The sequence below is a fragment of the Ictalurus punctatus genome, chromosome 29, assembly GCF_001660625.3.
Source record: "Ictalurus punctatus breed USDA103 chromosome 29, Coco_2.0, whole genome shotgun sequence".
Taxonomy (NCBI): domain Eukaryota; kingdom Metazoa; phylum Chordata; class Actinopteri; order Siluriformes; family Ictaluridae; genus Ictalurus; species Ictalurus punctatus.
The window spans coordinates 13,808,402-13,827,686 of record NC_030444.2 but is presented as its reverse complement, the minus strand read 5'-3'; the positions used below and the strand labels follow the sequence as shown (position 1 = coordinate 13,827,686).

The following is a 19,285-nucleotide window of genomic DNA, read 5'->3' as shown; positions in this document are numbered from 1 at the left end:
CCTTTTTAACAAATGCAGTCCTCGTAGGTGAAAATGAAACTGAGCTCTGGTATTTTGTTGTGACGTCAGTTGTATCTTTCTACGCCAAGTTACTCTGTTCCCGACTCGGAATTCCGTGTCGAATTGCGCTTCTCCGTATCGGGCGTCAGGTTTTTCCAAGATTAGAGTACAACGCACTGCAGCATCACTCATGGCTTTTACTGACCGATTAAAATCAGTTTTTTACGACACAATACTTACGAGTTAACACGAATGCGGCTGAAAAAAATTGTACAGCTTTCCAGCGTTTGGTGTAACTTACTGTAATTAATTTACTGCAATGAAATGACTTTTCCCCTGAAAAAATCACAATAAGGCATTACTCTTCATTTTTAAGCAATTTAATTACAGTTCCTTCTGATCTACTTGCATGACATACTCTATAGACGTTCAACAATTCTCTATAAAACAACATCAAAACTTAAAATTAATATTTCTTTTCTAATTTAATTTCTTTTCTCCCAATTACTTCGATTTTTTGGGACACAGGTAGATAAGAACATCGTGGTAAAATATAAGTGATGTCCTGGAGGAGGAAAAAAAAACACCTCGGCCTCTCCCCGAAGTAATAGCGCGTACTGTTAAGCCAGTTTATATCGTTTATATTTTTTTGTATTAAAATGGTTTAATAAAGCTAAACTATTCCATGTTTGACTCAAATTGAAAGAATTAAAAGAAGAGTTTCTTTTCCATCGTCCATCGGTCAAGGTTGATAGGCATTTTAAGAAATAACGAGTATGTAATTAGTAATTAATGACTTTTTTGAAGTATCTTACTCAACAGTGCATATTTCCAAAGAAAAGATCGTTTTACAGAGAAGAGGAACGAAGCAAAGACGACGATGTATAAAACTGTGTTTATTGAGGAAGATACATCTCGATGTGTTTATATCGTATCGTGTCATATCTTATATCATATCATACATCGTATCGTGTCATATCTTATATCATATCATACATCGTATCGTGTCATATCGTATCATATATCATACATCGTATCGTGTCATATCGTATCATATATCATACATCGTATCGTGTCATATCGTATCATATATCATACATCGTATCGTGTCATATCGTATCATATATCATACATCGTATCGTGTCATATCGTATCATATATCATACATCGTATCGTGTCATATCGTATCATATATCATACATCGTATCGTGTCATATCGTATATCATACATCGTATCGTGTCATATCGTATCATATATCATACATCGTATCGTGTCATATCGTATATCATACATCGTATCGTGTCATATTGTATATCATATATCGTATCGTGTCATATCATGTATCATATCATACATCGCATCGTGTCATATCGTATATCATGTCATATCGTATCGTGTCATATCGTATCATATATCATACATCGTATCATGTCATATCGTATCGTATTATACATCATACCATATCATATCATACCATATCATATCATATAGTATCGTGTATTGTATCATATTGCTGTTACATCGCCGAAAACTAATCAGGAGTTGTGAAAGCGTCCCGGTCTTCTCTTGGTTCTGCGTGTTTATCTCAGTCCCCTTCGTGGGCGAGGGAGATTATTATCGTCGTTACTTTTTGATGACTTCTTCTTTCAGTTTCTCAGCCAGGTGTTTTCTCTTCTGCAGCTTCTTCTTCTCCTCCACTGAGATTTCCTTAAAAACAGGAAGAGCATCGGGCGTTAAAAAACAGAGCATCGCCGCACTGTCCCTCGGCTGTGTGTGTGTGCGCGCGCGCGTGTGTGTGTGTTTTCTCACACCGACTCGCCTCGTACAGGGTGTGATAAATACCCGAAGAGTCGAGCGGGGTGTGTTAAAGCACATGCTGTGTGTGAAGAGAGAACACTAGCACAGACGGGGTGTTAAACAGGAAGAGGACGAGTGCTAAGCTACTTCTCAGGTCACCTTCTGAGCCGCAGCTCCGGCGCTCTGAGGCCGCGGTCCGTTCGCGGTCACTGTAGCCGAGCCGCCGAGCCTTTTCGAGACGCTCGCCTTCCGTTAGCGTCGGGAGAAGAAAAAGGAACAGACGACAAAACCGTAAAGCGGGTACAGAGGGTGAAATGAAGATCTCGATACGCAGCCGGAGGAAAAGAATCGACGACGGCGTGATGCGATGAAGCGGCGTGGAATGCTTTTCTCTAGCAGCACGTCCTCTAACCTCAACCGCGATGTATCAGCGATTAGGTTTTTAACACGCGTCACTACGCCTGTCACGATATATCGTCCCAGGAATAATTGCGATAAACGATATTATGGCTTTAAGACCGTTTCATGCCACCGATATAATGTTAATATAACGTGCGTTTTTATCTTAAATTCGACGAATATTCGAAATTCAGATCTTAATCTGTCAGCCCTGGAGCAGACAAGAGGACAGAAGCAGCGTGAATGGCTACAATAGCGGTGAGTTTATCCACAGATTTAAAATTTTGTGTTTTTTTTTGTTGTTTTTTTAAACTTTTTCTAGTTACAGAACCCATCGCTAGGCGAATACAAATAAATAAACAAACATCCTGCATACAAAATGTGCTGGCAATCTCTGGCAATTTGGGACACAGCCGTCACGACGACTCCGTGATTAACTATTGATTGGTTGTTACTACCTCCACCCATTTATTCTTATATATTCCCTTCTTATATAACAGATGGAACTCGGTGTGATGTGGAAGTGCAGACTGAACCTTGCTGTGCTTTTACAGTGACAATGCAGCTATTCGTATTTGTATATCCCACTGCGGAACGAATGGTATCCTGGCAACAAGGGAAGCCAATTCTGTGCAGTGCGTTACCTGAGTCGCGGGCGCGGGCGTCGGGGTCGGTGAGGGGGTTTCCTCTACGGCCACGGATTTTCCTTTCTGCTCTTTCTTCAGCGCCTGCAGTTTATCCCTCTGCTGTCTCAGATACTCAGCTCTCTGCTGCAGCTCCTCCTGCTGCGCCACCGTCAGCTCCTACACACACACACACACACACACACACACACATTCATGTTATATTACATTTCTATAAACTTATATCCAGAATTTAATTATCCAGAATATCCGGAATAATTATACCCATTTCTCTCTAAGCACACTCTCTAAGCCCCGCCCCTTTTCCTTAAATGGTAACTTGCAAGCTTAGTATGAACGTAGCGGGAGGGGTCGGCTTGACTCGATCGGAAAGCTTGGAAAGAGCTCTAAACTTCACAAAACGCCCCCCTTTAATGTAGAAGCGGACAAACGATTGACAAAGGTTTATTTTATTTCATAAAAGAGGCTTAACGTGACATCTGAGGGTCATTCTGGGAAACGGGAAAAAAAAATATCATATATTTTTTATAACCAAACTCGACTGAGTGAAATGAAACGATCTTAAAGGTGGATTAATGGCAAGGTCGTGTTTTGCGTGTAAAAATACAGACTCTGTGAAAAGAAGGAAGAAGGAGGAGCCAGGAGGAGGAGGAGGAGCCAGGAGGAGGAGGAGGAGCAGGAGGAGGGGGAGGAGGAGCTCGCGGATATGTTTTATTGACTCACTCGGAAAGGTTTGGAGATTCCAGCTTCCTTGCGCGCCTCCTCTAACCAGCTCTCTGCTGCCTGGTTGGCGGTTTTCTCCCGGGACATCGGCGGCGGTGCGGGACCCTTCACCGGTACCCGGACTGCTGGTAGTGTCCTCGTCTCGGTGCTACAATTATCTAACAGACAAATAAATACACTAGTTACACCACAACACCCACACACACACAGATATTTCTATAAATGTGTGTGTGAATCTTGTACTGCTGTTACCAGAGGCTTTAGGAGACGCACTGTCTGAACTTCGCTCAGAAATCACCTTGTCCTCTTTCTGTAACAAGGCGAAGAACATCAAGCAGAGGTAATTCAGGACCGCGCTCTGTCTCTCCTCCATCAACATGAATACGATGACAGATCGAAAGTTTCTTTGAGTGACATTACCTTCCCGAGGCTGTTGATTGGCTGGGCGGGTGTGTGGGCGGCGGCCTGGGGGCCAGTGCCGTTTCTCACCGGTTCTTCACCGAGGCTGGCGGACGTAGAGCCGACCTTCGGCGCGACGTGCTCTCTGCGCGCGATCTCCTCCTCGTACTCCTCTTTCGAGCGCCTGCGTGGATTGGTCAGAAGGCGGCGTCGATTAATTTTCTAGAACAGCGGCTCGGACCGTAGCGCAGCCGCAAATCACACGTTTATATCCTCGAGTACGACAGGGAAGGGGGTTTGTACGGAGAGAACATACTTGAGAACCTCCTGGAGGATCTGCATCTCCTGCTGCTCCAGCTCACTCATCACGTCCGTACCGTCGGTCAAACATTCAGGCAGGGCTCCTACGGCGCACGGGAAACACACAAACACAAACACATCTGAACGTGAACTGTATCGAGTCCTGCGTACTACTGCACAACTGGCGACTCCCACGTCAGAATGATAGATGTGTGATCGGCTCTGAACTGTAGACATGGTGTACCGTTCCTCTCCTTGATGACGCGCAGGGCCTGAAGCTGCAGCTCCACATTCTTCTGCACCATCAGCGAGCGAAACAGCTGAAAGTCATTTGTGGCCAGCACCGGCTGGAACAGAGCCTGGGAAAACCAGGAGAAGAGTAAATGGATTAACGGTAGCGCTAAAATAAACTGAGCTGGCATTTATTATGTAACCGGGATTACCGCGGGTCATTCCAGTCGATGTTGAAGGAGTGTCTAAAATACAAATCACCAGTAATGATGAATCCAATTACAATATGTAGTGTCCAAAAAAACATATCCTTGTTTATATCCCAGGAAATAGGGCAGCTACCACATATATGCTCAAATCTGATTGGTCAGAATGCCCTGCATAGGTAGATAGATACTGTAGAGAAGATATTTGGCATCCCTCAGGGAACACTAGTCGGTCCCTTGTGGTTGTTAGATTATTTAAAAAATATATATATATATATAAGTGATATAAGTGACAGAGGACTGTTTGGAAATCCTGTCCTCTACCACAGTGCCCCCCCCCCCTCCCCCCCCCTCCCTCACTCGCCTCATGATTCAATTCAGCTACGATTCAGAAGATTATGATTCGCTTTAAGTTTCTCAATGCATCTCCATAACTATTTTCTACACGTGGAATAGATTTAGTTATCTTTTTTTTTTTTGCCATGTCAGAGTCGGGTGGCTGTTCAAGGGTTTTCTGGTTAATGGCAACAGTTTTTCCTGTTAACGTTACCTCCAGGTAGACGTCTCAGACTGGTATTTAATCCTGGCTGGTCAAGCTTTTTTTGACCACCAGCCTGATAAAACCCAAAGTGTTTCTAAACGTCAGCTTTTAGAAAACGAAGGTGTTGCTTTTCTTTCTCGCGACGGATGTTCCTTACTACTGGCCTTCTCCGACGACTTCTCTCCCCGGTGATGATTGTAAACATGACTAAGCTGCAAACTGAAGAAGAAATCCTAAGCTCGGTTCACGCTGCACCGACCGACGCCGACAATCGCCGACTTTTTCACGGACAGTCGGTCAGACTGGTTTAAAAACGGATGATCCTTTTCCCACAATCAATATTTTACCCTTACTAGTGTCTTTACGTGTCGTTCTTCGACTAAAAAGACAGAGACAGAAAGGAAAGAGGTTGTAGGTGAAGCCTTGGTTGTTGTGACGTGAGAGACAGGGCGCTTACCTACATTCATGCAGAGGACTGCACACAGAGCATGTGAGGGACGTTCGAAATTGTGCTGAGACCTGGCAACCTCGCGTTAAACTGCAAAATGAATTCCGACGACCTGCTTCATGCACGTCATTTAATCAGCGATATTATGTCTATTCATCAGCGCCATAGAGCTTTTAATTCCTGAACTTTTGTTATTTATACATTATTTATAAGTGACTGAGGAATTGGATTAAGCCTAATTAGTTATAAGATCTCAATAAATAAATATAGTAACGTTAATAATGGTGGTTTGTGTTTTCCACTGCTGGAACTTAATAAATGACCTCTTGTTTAACGTAATCGGCTGGGGGAAGCTACCGTAAGTCTCAGAGGACATATCCGGGATCATATCGGTGTCCTGATGCAGCACAGAGCCGCTTCCTCTGGCTCAGTAACCCAATTCAGAGCGAGCCTGTTAATCTGCTCATAGACGGTCACTTACACTTTAACTCCTTCACCTCTGGAGTCAAAGTAAAACCCTTACAGCAGAACCGTCTTCTCGTTTTTTTTTTATTGCACCATATTTTATAAACACTCTGCTAACTGAACCTGGTGGATGAAGAAGGTGTTGATTAAACCCGGGAGTGTTTTTACCCCAGAGCATCACCTCGTATTAATACTTTATCACACACACACACTCTATCTCTCTCTTTTGACATATATGTATATTTATGAAATTTAAGTGCATTTTCGCTCACCTGCAAAGTTTTCGACTTGGCAAAAGGAGACGAGCAGGCATCCAGAAACTGCTGCTCGCTGATGCCTACTTCCTGCATGTAGTTTTCTAACAGCTTCTCTACCTGAAAGGGAAATTCACCGCACGGGATTAACGAGGGGAAATTATGAGGAATATATTCATTTATTTACATACGGTCTTCGACGATCCACAGCGTCTGTGCTAGTACTCACCAGTTGTTTGTATTGCTGATGGATTTCTGTATACGATAATTTATTCTCCTCCTCGTCATCGAATACTGATAGAACATGAGACATATACAGCGTTATTACTACACTAATACAGAGCAAATGCGTATAGCTATATTACTATATTAATACATTTCACATTTCACATATATATATATAAATATCTCGGTACAGTGTATATTACTATACAGGACTGATCAACAGTTAACGGAAATGTTTAGTTGCAGTTATTGCTGCACAAGGGGGGTCACACCAGATACTGAAAGCAAAGGTTCACACACTTTTGCCACTCACAGAGATGTAATATTGGATCATTTTCCTCAATAAATAAGTGACTAAGTGTGAAAAAAATGGTCTTATTTCTTTAATTGGGTTCTCTTTACCTACTTTTAGGACAGAGAAAATCTAATAATGTTTTAGGTTATATTTATGCAGACATATAGAAAATTCTTAAGGGTTCACAAACTTTGAAGCATCACTGTACGTTACTGATTAGTATCTGTATGAGTATAGTATACATAACTACACAGTATGTGTATGAGTATAGTATGTGTAACTGTATAGTATCTGATGAATATAGTATATATATAACTATATAGTATGTATATGAGTATAGTATAAATAACTATACAGTATGTGGATGAGTATAGTATACATAATATAGTATGTATATGAGTATAGTATACATAATATTGTATGTATATGAGTATAGTATAAATAACTAGACAGTATGTGGATGAGTATAGTATACATAATATAGTATGTATATAAGTATAGTATAAATAACTACAGTATGTGGATGAGTATAGTATGTGTATGAGTATAGTATACATAACTATACAGTATGTGGATGAGTATAGTATACATAACAATATAGTATGTATATGAGTATAGTATAAATAACTATACAGTATGTGGATGAGTATAGTATACATAACAATATAGTATGTATAGGAGTATAGTATACATAACTATACAGTATGTGGATGAGTATAGTATGTGTTATTGTACAGTATCTGATGAGTATAGTATACATAACTATACAGTATGTGGATGAGTATAATATACATAACTATACAGTATGTGTATGAGTATAGTATGTATGTGAGTATAGTATGTGTATGAGTATAGTATACATAACTATACAGTATGCATATGAGTATAATATACATAACTATACAGTATGTGTATGAGTATAGTATGTATATGAGTATAGTATACATAACTATACAGTATGTGTATGAGTATAGTATGTATATGAGTATAGTATACATAACTATACAGTATGTGTATGAGTATAGTATGTATATGAGTATAGTATACATAACTATACAGTTTGTGTATGAGTATAGTATGTGTATGAGTATGGTATACATAACTATACAGTATGTGTATGAGTATAGTATGTGTATGAGTATGGTATACATAACTATACAGTTTGTGTATGAGTATAGTATACATTATACAGTACGTGTATGAGTATAATACGTGTTACTGTATAGTGTCTGATGAAGATACTATACATAACTATATTGTATGTCTATGAGTATAGTATACATAACTTTACAGTATGTAGAGGAGTATGGTATACATAACTATATTTTATGTATATGAGTATAGTTTACATAATTATATAGTATGTGTTAGTATAGTATACATAACTATATAAATGTGTATGAGTATAATGTTTTACTGTACAGTATGAGTATAGTATACACAACTATATAGTATGTGTATGAGTATAGTATACATAAATATATAGTACGTGTCACTGTATAGTATGTGTATGAGTATAGTATAGTATACATAAATATATAGTACGTGTCACTGTATAGTATGTGTATGAGTATAGTATAGTATACATAAATATATAGTACGTGTCACTGTATAGTGTGTGTATGAGTATAGTATAGTATACATAAATATATAGTACGTGTCACTGTATAGTGTGTGTATGAGTATAGTATAGTATACATAAATATATAGTACGTGTGACTGTACAGTATGTGTATGAGTATAGTATAGTATACATAAATATATAGTACGTGTCACTGTATAGTGTGTGTATGAGTAGTTTAATGCTATTTTCTACAGTGTTGCTTTTTAATCCTTACCTGTAGAACAACTGCTAGCTAAACAAGCCATAGCTAAGCCAAAACCTCACATGACCTCAACTTAGCAGCTAAATATTTTTTGAAAGTATTTTTAAAGTTAACTAGCGGGTTGGTGTGAGGATAAAGAGTTCAGTGGAAGTTACCTGAACATTTGTTTTCTATGAAATCGGTGAGCGGTATGAGCCACTCGGGACTGCCCAGATACCCGGCGATGCTCTCCACGACCCACTCACTGTCCTCCGCCATGACCACCAACACTCTCTCTCTCGGTGATGTTTATCTCTATCAGCTCTAGCAGCGTCTCAGCGCGGGGTTAAACCTGCACACATTCACCGCCGAGTGCTCGGACATTTGTCTCCTGCTGCAAGGCTTGTAGAAAAGTCCGGGACCTGGCCAAAACAACACGGGGGCCGCGTCCCAAATGCCGTCTAACATTAAAGCATAAAGTACACTAACTACGGTGCAGCAGTCATTATTGCGTGTCCTATGTGTAGTGCACTCACAAAGGGACCAAGGAGCGAATGAGGATTGATCCAAGCCCGCCCAGATACAGAGAGCAAATGCTGCGATACCATGGCAACGCGTTACGTTGGAGCGATGACGCAGGACGCCCGTAAGGGCGCTACGTGAGCACGTACAACGCGCACAAGAAAAAGTACACAAAAAACCCCCAAACAAAATTAATTAAATAAACGAATAAAATCAAACAAATAAATCAACAAAATGATTGCAATGATTTGGTGGGATTTTTCTACGTTATTTATTTTCGTGTCAAATATTAAATGTAAAAATGTATTTTTTTTTCTAAAAGATGAGTTTTAGTTGATTTATTTATTTAACGGATTAACTGATTCTAAATGAAATTATTATTCATTTTGTAATATACTGCATATTTTATTTTCTAGATTTATTTATAATTTTACTTTCCATTTCAGTAGCTGAAGTATAGTTTAAAATACAATGCGTATTTTCATTGACATTTTCAAAAGATCAACATAAACTTTATTTTGTACATCAAAATGCATCATTTTTAATAGTTTATTAATACCATTTATTATGACTAGCGTGCTAGCTCTGACTGTGACCTGGACGCTAACAGAAAAGACTGCAGCACCCGCTGCCCTGGCCTCCAGCTTCGACTTCCCACCGAGAGAGGGGGTGGTACAGGTTTGCTTCTCTCCCAAACATGGAAATTAACATCTCTCTCTCCCCCTTGCTCCAACACCTCCTTTGAATTTTATGCGGTTACCATTACTGACCCTGCCAAAAAGCACTATATCGTTATTTATCATCCTCCAGGTCAGCTGGGCAAGTTCAACGAAAAGCTTGGTAGATGCCGTCCACCCTCCCGGATGACAGAACGTTTGACCTCAAGCAGTTCCCCAAGCCGGTAAACAGCTCGACCTCATCCTCACATGTAACCGCACCACACAAAATCATCGTATTACTCCTCTCCACACCTCTGTCGCATTTCTTTATCCAGTTTTCTATTTCTCTCCCATCACCTCCTCCACCTTTAATCTCCTTTCGTCACAATCTTCGCTTTCGTTCCCCACACACTTCTCCAAGATTGTCGCAACCTCACCGGACTTGAATCCTCCAGGCCGGCTCGCACGTCACCCCCTGGCCCTTGGCTCTCGGAAGCTCTTCCTCTCTGATTGCAGAAGACATCGCCACTTTCTTCTCCAACAAGGTTACTCCGAGATTCCCTGAGCTCATGAGAGAAACCTCTTTATATGTATATATATATATTTTTTTTTTTCAATAATGAAAATTGTAATCAGCAGAAAAAAGAAAACGTCTAACACCTGTGTGTTCGGCGTAGAAGTTTTACTCTTTATTAGGAATACAAATGCAGGTTATTCAATAATAAAAGTCAGCATTACCAAAGTGATCGTAAATATACATTATATATATATACACACACACACACACACATATATATATATAATGTTCTTTTTTTCTTTTTCTTTCTGCCAGCGTGTAGAGATCCGTTTCCTCAGACGATTCATTTTAACAGTACAGAACACAAGAGTCTCAGATACGTGACCGTTGACAGCCCTGGATTTCGCTTGACACGGTCCATGAGACTGTACGGCTTAGAAAGCGGAGCATGCAGAAAAGCTCTCATGCCAAAAAAACAAACAAACAAACAAACAAACAAAAAGCAAATAAGTCGGATCACTGAGCGGCAGCATTGTTGTTCGTCTTGCGATAATTAAAGGGGTTGTAGGAGAATGTATTATATACAACACAAAAAGATGCGTTTTTTTCTCCTGACCATCAAAGACACAAATTACGGAGCCCCTAAGGGGACATGCCGATGGAAAAATATGAGATGGGAGGAAACGTCATATTTCGATGTTTTTGCGTTCACTCGCAAAACTTTCGCGTTCTTTCGCGAAAGGTGAAAGTACTTCGGGTTTATGTTCACTGTCGTTTCTATAGTAACAGCTCGTTCACAGGGACTTCCTCATAACGTCATCGTAATCGTTAACGCGGTTCCGTTTTCTGTGAGGAGATGTTTATGTGACATCAATGGAAGGAGTCTCCAGTGTCAGCGCTCTGGAACGGTCAGAGGTAAAGCGGCGTCAGAAAACTTTGCGGTTTCTGGGTAACACGACTCTCTGCTTTCGTTTGTCCTATTAACTTCAAAGGAGGGAGAAACAAGAAAGGCTGGTGAGGGAACGACTGTTTATAGCCGCCAGAACGTGAGCGAAAACAGGAGCGAATGTTTCATGGACATTCCACAGTATATAAGTGGAATATAACTTTCAACAGATCGAATAATGACGTTTATTGACGGATAAAAAATGGTAGTCGGCGATTGTTTTCCCGAAACAGCGCATCACGAAGTGTTTTAATCCCCTCCAATTTTTTCAAATTTCTCGTCTTTATGAAAGTGAACAAAATTCTAAGCTGAAGTTCATCACCAAAAAAAAAAAAAAAATGTTACAAAAGCAAAACAGTTTAAAAGATTCTAAAGTTCAAATTCTACAGCTGTAAAAAGTTTTTTTCGAATTTTTGTACTTTCTAATCTTTAAAATGTTACAAAAAAAAACAAACAAAAAAAATTTGAAAAGATTCTTAAGTTCCAAAGTTTTAGAATTTTAGAATTTAAAACTTCAGATAAAATTTTCAATACTAAAGCTTTAAGGATTGGGTTTTTTTTTTTTTTTTTTTTTTTAAATTTAGAACTTTAGACGTTCTCACAATGGTTATAAAATTTCAACGTTTCAAAAGATTCCAAAGTTCTTAAAGCGGTACGGATTTTAGAACCGAAAAGTGTAGAACTTTAAACGATTCTACATGGCAAAGTCGTATGGATTTTTGCAAGCGAGAACCGGGTACAATGTTACAAAATGAAAACCTTTTAAAACATGAACACGTTTTTAAAAAAATTCCAAAAGTTTGAACGATTTCGGAATTCGGAAGTTTAGAATCTTTTGAAAATGTTACAAAATTAAAACACTTTTAAAAACACCGTTCTTGTCACATTGCTATGCCGTTGCCATGGCAGCCCGCAGTTCCACGGAGTTGTTGCTGGGACCCCAGAGAGGTTTCGAACACTCTGATGGGCTTTGTGCTGATGTTTCACTTCTGTACAATTTAACGCTGAATAAAAGTAAAAATGTTCAAATCAAAACCTGAGAAGCACCCGAGGTTAACCGGAAGATCGATACTAAACAGCAGCGTGAGCAGAAAGTTTTGGCACCCCATACACTGTACACACCGCAGCAGCAGTTTTCGCTTCATGCTTTAAGATACATTCAGGAAGAAGATAATGAAGATGATCACGATACTCGCCTCGAGGCTTTGGTCTGTGCTCTAGACACACTTTTAAATAACGAAGAACCTAGCGTCAGTGTATAAAAAAAAAATTATAAAATTCCCCTTTAGAAAAAAAAAAAAAAAAGGTGTAATGAAAAAGAAGTTGCGATGAAGAATTCAAGGAAGTTGTTTGATAGAAAAATATACAGTCTCTGTCCTTAATGTGATTCTAATGTAGAAATGTGCATCGTAGAAAGAGAAGGAAGAAGAAGAAGAAGAAGAAAAAGACAATCGCATGGATAAATACGGATCTGATGGATTTGACCACCTCCGTGTTAAAAAAAATCCCAGCTGGCTAGAAAATACAGCGTACGAGTGAGATACAGTACAGTGATGTGGGGGGAAAACTCAGCAAAAAGGGGCGTGGTTATGCAAATGAAGTGGGTGACCTCCAATATCAAAGCTAAACAAAGAAACAAACAGATAATTACATACATCAATAAGTTAAGCAGACAAACAAACGAATAAATAAGAGACTAAATACATGAATGAGTAAGTAGATAAACGAATTAAGCTGGTGACCGGCAATATCCGAAATAAAATGAATGAATGAATGGATCGATAAACAAATACAAAACATAAACAAGTAAACAAATAAACAAACAAACAAAAGTAAATAGTTTGTTGATGAGCTGCTAAAGGTTTCATTTATTAAACAAGTGGATGAGTAAGGACACAAGCGAAACCAACCAGTCAAACAAACAAACAAACAAATAAATAACCACTGAAACAGTAAATAAATCAAATAAGCAACGGAAGAAAACGAGAAAAAGAAAGTACATGATTACGCAAATTGAGCTGGTGACCCGCGATAGCAGGATTAAACAAACAAACGAAATGAGTAAACAAACAAATACACGAGTACGTGAATAAACAAACAAACAAAAATAAAAAGTCAATAAAGGAGTAGAAAAATATATAGATAGTAAGTAAATAAATGAAGAAAGAAAGAAAAAGAAATGGATAGATGAATAAACTAATAAATAAATACACAAATAAATAAATAAATATAAACAAACAAACAAACAAACAAACGAGATACACAGATGATTATTCAGTAAAAATGTGTAGTACTGGCACATAGCTATATTTATTCGATACAGTAAATATTCCGTTAACTGCTCTTCCTCTCGTCGTTATCGTACCTACAGAAATATTTCTATAAATGTTTTAAAATGTTTCTCATCGTGGCGCTCGTACAGTCGGAGAAATAAAGGGAGTAAACTGTACTCTTGCTTCTCGTTTGCAGTAAGAGACTAAATTAAAAGTAGATAAAATAAGATAGAAAGGGTAATGAGGCAGGTTTCAAGCTCGATTATTAGCACTGAGGTCTGTTCCTAAATAAATAAATAAATAAATAAATAAATAAATAAATAAATAAACAAACACCGTAGCTTTTAAACTTCTTTAAAAATGGCTAAGAGAGAAATAATAAACAGTTTACAAAGTGCAGAGATGGCACGAATAACAACGAGACAAGTCCGTCCGGTCCGTCAGTGCTTCATGAGGCTCTTACAGAGAGGCGTTGGGACTCCCCGTGTCCTCCGTGTGACCTGCGTGACCTTTAAACGCACCGGCGCTCCAGCTGCAGGAGGGAATCTTGTTGGGCTGCAGAGGTTTAGCGTACGGCGAGCGCCAGTCTCTATCGAACACGGATTTCAGCCGCTCAGCCAGCGTGGAGCTTCTCCCCGGCTCGCTGACCACGAGCCCCGCTCCTGCGTTAAACACAAACTCATTCCCAACCCAGTCCAGGTTCCCTGCCGAGAACCAACACACACACACACACACAGAGTTTTCACAGAGCAGAATTCACTTTGTATCGAATTATTCCTGAAATGTAGAACTTTCGAATATTTTTTAAAAAAATGTTACAAAATATGTTGTTTTTTTTTTAAATCTAAAGTTGTATGCTCTTATTTTGAAATATTTTGGAATTTTGAATCTTTTCAAAATGTTAAAAATAAATAAATAAATCAGAATTTGTATAAAAACACCCTATAGTTCAAAATTCCATAACTGTAAAGGAATCTTGCCATCGCGGCATGCTGTCGTACCGTAGTTCCAGAGGAACCCTTAAAAGGTTCTATGTTCTTTAATACCGGTTCCATAATAAAAACTAAGGACCCTTAACTCTCTCTCGAAGAACCCGCGTTTCTAAGCGAGTAGGAACATCCGAATAATCGGAGATGTTTCCGATCATGCGTTCCCCTACCGTTCCCCTTTGCGTCAATTGCATCCTGTAACCCGATTGGCTCTGACACTTTATGATGTAACAACACATGACTCTCCTGTCACGTGATCGAATCTAACTCCGCTTTTCCGCCTCCTTGTTTCTTAAAAGAACGCTGCAGCGACCATGTTAGCGCTGCGATGACTCAGCACATGGAGATGAATAATAATCTGTTTATTGTAAAGCGCATGTTTTATGAAGGTTTGAGGTTCTGATTAAAATCACCTATATACACGGAGTTATCGGTCACCACGTATCTGTGATGCTGGATGCCTTGAGGAGAACCGTCATCTCTGACTCGAGGACTGAAGACCCTCTGTACGGAGAGCAAACAAAACAGGCGTGAATGATATAAAACACAAAGTTCCGTATAGTGACGTGAAGGTAAAGAAACAGTCGTGTAGTGAATGAGACACTCAGTGGCGTGCTGTTGTAGGAAAATAATCAACGGTGGGCCGGTGTGATGAAGAGCAGGCACTGTTACCTCCCACAAGTGCTGTCCTCCGTTTACACCACAGCATTTTGCCAGTGATGACATTTTTATTTCATTAAAGAACGACATATTGTACTCGTTATCCGTTTATAGCTACATTTACATAACACCAGACCTTTAATTCACTTGCACTTACAAGTAAAGACCACTATGTGTCAGGCTGCTCGTTCATTTTTGACTAAACGTTTCCTTGTAAACAAATAAACAAAGTGTGAACTCGGCCAGTTTGATGATTCTTGACACCACTGTGTAAGTTCTGATTAGACACATCACATAAACACGCATGTAAAACGTCCGAGCTGTCGATTATTCGAGCTACGATAACCCTTTTATAACACCGTGGCACTATAAAATATGAGCGTGTACGCACCGCCTCCACGGAGCAGTTGGCCGTCTGTACGCACAAGCTTTGTAAGGACCACAGGAAGTTGAAGGTGAGTGGGTGCGTTTGCTCTCGGCAGCTTATCAGCAGACGCACTCTGACGTGCTTCAGGATCAGAGCCTCGCGTAGCATGCCGTCGATACGTGACCAGTACTTACTGCGAGAAAACACGGCAGCGTGAGTACAACCGAAGCTGCGCAATAAACACACACTGAACCGGAGAAGTGTCCTTTTTTCATGCTGCGCTTTTAAAGTGCACCTATTATGGGTTTTGAAACGTGGCTAATTTTATTTTAAAGCTCCCATACGATAGATTTACACGCATCCGAGGTCAAAAAACACTTTAACGTGCTCATCATTTAAACTGCAGCATCACCTTTTTCCCCTAGTATCACAAACGACTCCTTCAATGATCCGTTCTAAAGGATTCATTCTAAAGGATTCGTTCTAAAGGATTCGTTCTAAAGGATTCGTTCTAAACGATTCGTTCTAAACGATTCGTTCTAAAGGATTCGTTCTAAAGGATTCGTTCTAAAAGATTCGTTCTAAACGATTCGTTCTAAATTCCTCCTTTCAGAGAGCATACTCTGCTCTGATTGGTCAGACATCCCAGTCTGTTGTGATTGGTCTACCGCTGTCAACGTGTGTCGAAAAGGAAACGCCCACTTCCGTATCCGGTTTCAGCTCCATCTCTTCACGAGCAGCCGATGAAAACCAGAGGCGGGGCTTTTTGTTACCAAATTACGAAGGTTTATACAGGAAGTAAGATGAATCACTAACGACTCTTTCAGATGTTCAGAATCGGTTCCTTCTTTTCCGAGTCAATAACCTCGTGTGTCGTGCGTTTTGATTTCCGAAACTGTGCAGACGTTTTTACGTTCAACTGCTCTATAACACGCGACGTGAAAGGTAATATTTGAAAAACCATAACAGGTGCGCTTTAAAGGTGACAATAATGACAGCGTCGGCGCAGAGGCCACGCAAGCTGAATCTGATTGTAGGTGTAGGCAGACTCACTTGTGTGGACTGGTGCTCAGGAGAGGCAGGTAATCAGTCATGGAGATCGAGACGAAGCGCTTGGCGTCCTGAATGACGCGGAAAATGGCTTCTATGTCCGTGGTCCGGTCTTTGGGGCGGAAGATGTTTGGAGAGCTCTGAAACAAAAACCACGTTTATTCTTTGTCTTTATCATCTTTATCGTGCTATTGAATGGGATGCTATACAATGTAATGTCCAGCCCCTTTGGATCAACTACTGTTGTCTTTATAAAGAAAATTGGATTTGACTTCAATTAATGAACGACGCTTAGCAGTTTTTTATCCGTTTATAGCTACACTGAACGTTATTGGAACATTCGCGAGACGAGTTAGGTCGTGTCAGCACTCACGTCACGACATTCATTCCCTCAGGAGCCGAGAAACCGGGAAGCGTGAACGACTCTTTCTCCTGGTCGGAAAACTTACTGACTGTTATAAAGTGCTGACGCTGGAGACTCCTTCCAAAAATGTTATATAAACGAAAAAAAAAACAAAAAACAAATCGCTTGAACGTGCGTTCAAGTCCTCCTGGGAAGCTCGTATTTACGAGTCGGGAAGACGTAATTACGAGGTCAGGTGCGTTCAGGTCTCTTTGGTCGAAGCGAGATGGAGGCGTACCTTCTCTTAATTAACAACAACAAAAAAAAAAATTCAGGAAAGTTATATTGTAATTGTACAATGATGTGTCATATTTCGTGCAGGAAATTAGCTTGTTTTATTGTAAATGAACCAAACTGCGTAAACCAAACACATATGAACTGAAATCAGCGTCTGAGACGAGGGGACATTCAATTTCAACAAATTTACCGTCGACTACAGACGTCGCATCCACTGATTCCTCCATGTTTCCTTACTGACCCACGGCCCCGACCCCGAGCTCGAGGAACATCCAGAGTTTCCCGCTCGTAAGTACGACTTCGTGGTGGCGTTCGTGCGCGTTCGACTCATGAACACGATCTTTCCGACATGTCCTGAACGCACCGTGAGAATACTACGCTGTGATACGCATCTGCACTACTGCCAGAGCTGCAGTTATAGAACACTAATCAACACCTTCTGGGGCGATAATTTAACAGCGCTGTGGTTTAAAAAATATTACCATTAACCCAGGACTGCTTTTACTTCTAATGGAGTTATAACCACCATCGACTCATTAATGAATAATAATATGAATAATGGGCATGTCCGCTGGTAATGCAGCGAATGTTAAAATCTTTCTAAACACTTTTACAAAAAAAAAAAAAAAAAAAAAAAAAAAAAAAAAAAAAAAAAAAAAAAGTCTTCTATGTGACATCCAGAAGCCTTTAACCTTCAAAGACAGGAATTAGTCACGCTTTCTGGGAAGAGATTGAGAATTTTTCAGAGTCCAAATATATCTCTCAGAAGAGTCCTCGCTCTCGGGCAGAGCGTCTGTGAACACGAGATTGATTACAGCCTGCGAGTTGTTCAGGACAGTGCATCATATCGCTCACAGCTTTTTCCTGGGAATTTGTAAGAAGCCATCAATCACGGATGATGGAGATTTATTTCCGACCAAGTCCACTGGCCTTCAGGTTTGACCGAGTGAGTGAGTGGGTGTGTGTGTGTGTGAGTGAGTGAGTGTGCAAGTGTGTGAGTGAGTGAGAGAGTGTGTGTGTGTGAGTGTGTGTGTGAGTGAGTGTGTGTGTGTGAGTGAGTGTGAGTGAGTGTGTGTGCAAGTGTGTGGGTGAGTGAGTGTGTGTGCAAGTGTGTGAGTGAGTGTGTGTGTGTGAGTGAGTGTGTGTGAGTGAGTTAGTGTGTGTGAGTGTGTGAGTGAGTGAGTGAGTGTGAGTGAGTGAGTGTGCAAGTGAGTGAGTGTGTGAGTGTGTGAGTGAGTGTATGAGTGAGTGAATGTGTGAGTGTGTGAGTGAGTGAGAGAGTGTGTGCGAGTGAGTGTGCGAGTGTATGTGTGAGTGAGTGAGTGAATGTGTGAGTGTGTGAGTATGTGTGAGCGAGTGAGTGAATGTGTGAGTGAGTGTATGTGCGAGTGAGTGAATGTGCGAGTGTGTGAGTGAGTGAGTGAATGTGCAAGTGTGTGAGTGAGTGAGTGAGTGAGTGAATGTGCAAGTGTGTGAGTGAGTGAGTGAGTGAATGTGCGAGTGTGTGAGTGAGTGAGTGAATGTGCGAGTGAGTGAGTGAGTGAGTGAGTGTATGTGCGAGTGAGTGAGTGAGTGAGTGAATGTGCGAGTGTGTGAGTATGTGTGAGCGAGTGAGTGAATGTGTGAGTGAGTGTATGTGCGAGTGAGTGAATGTGCGAGTGAGTGAGTGAATGTGCGAGTGAGTGAGTGAGTGCGCGAGTGTGTGACTGAGTGTATGTGTGAGTGAGTGAGTGAATGTGTGAGTGAGTGTTGGTGTGAGTGAGTGAATGTGCGAGTGTGTGAGTGAGTGAGTGAGTGAGTGAATGTGCGAGTGTGTGAGTGAGTGAGTGAGTGAGTGAATGTGCAAGTGTGTGAGTGAGTGAGTGAATGTGCGAGTGAGTGAGTGAGTGAGTGAGTGTATGTGCGAGTGAGTGAGTGAGTGAGTGAGTG

General features: G+C 40.4%; 2 protein-coding genes across 3 annotated transcripts in view; both read right to left on the bottom strand.

Annotated features, from left to right (window-relative positions):
- Positions 1–883: 883 nt before the first annotated feature.
- On the bottom strand, positions 884–9,315 carry cfap36 (cilia and flagella associated protein 36). Its single transcript, XM_053677706.1, has 10 exons — positions 8,910–9,315; positions 6,638–6,702; positions 6,427–6,528; positions 4,508–4,622; positions 4,280–4,367; positions 3,985–4,147; positions 3,817–3,874; positions 3,565–3,722; positions 2,842–3,000; positions 884–1,708 (listed from the first exon to the last, which is right to left on the bottom strand). Exons 1-10 carry the CDS (start codon positions 9,010–9,012, stop codon positions 1,625–1,627), a joined length of 1,095 nt encoding a protein of 364 aa, XP_053533681.1. The 5' UTR covers positions 9,013–9,315; the 3' UTR covers positions 884–1,624.
- A 1,108-nt stretch (positions 9,316–10,423) lies between these two features.
- LOC108260866 (inactive phospholipase D5) overlaps positions 10,424–19,285 on the bottom strand; it is a 34,140-nt gene continuing 25,278 nt past the window's right edge. For both annotated transcript variants that reach the window (XM_017461526.3, XM_017461525.3), the window contains 4 exons: positions 16,720–16,856; positions 15,691–15,859; positions 15,053–15,143; positions 10,424–14,354 (listed from right to left, as the gene is read on the bottom strand). In XM_017461526.3, coding sequence (XP_017317015.1) covers positions 14,110–14,354; positions 15,053–15,143; positions 15,691–15,859; positions 16,720–16,856 — 642 coding nt within the window. In that variant the 3' untranslated portion in view covers positions 10,424–14,109. The remainder of the gene's footprint in view (positions 14,355–15,052; positions 15,144–15,690; positions 15,860–16,719; positions 16,857–19,285) is intronic.

What these genes read in the sequence shown, in the direction of transcription:
- cfap36 (XM_053677706.1), bottom strand. Translation starts at nt 9,012, where the DNA reads ATGGCGGAGGACAGTGAGTGGGTCGTGGAGAGCATCGCCGGGTATCTG. An exon ending in ATCCTCCAGGAGGTTCTCAA is followed by an intron (nt 4,148 to 4,279) that starts GTATGTTCTCTC and finishes CAATCCACGCAG; the next exon opens with GCGCTCGAAAGAGGAGTACG. An exon ending in GAATCTCCAAACCTTTCCGA is followed by an intron (nt 3,001 to 3,564) that starts GTGAGTCAATAA and finishes GTGTGTGTGTAG; the next exon opens with GAGCTGACGGTGGCGCAGCA.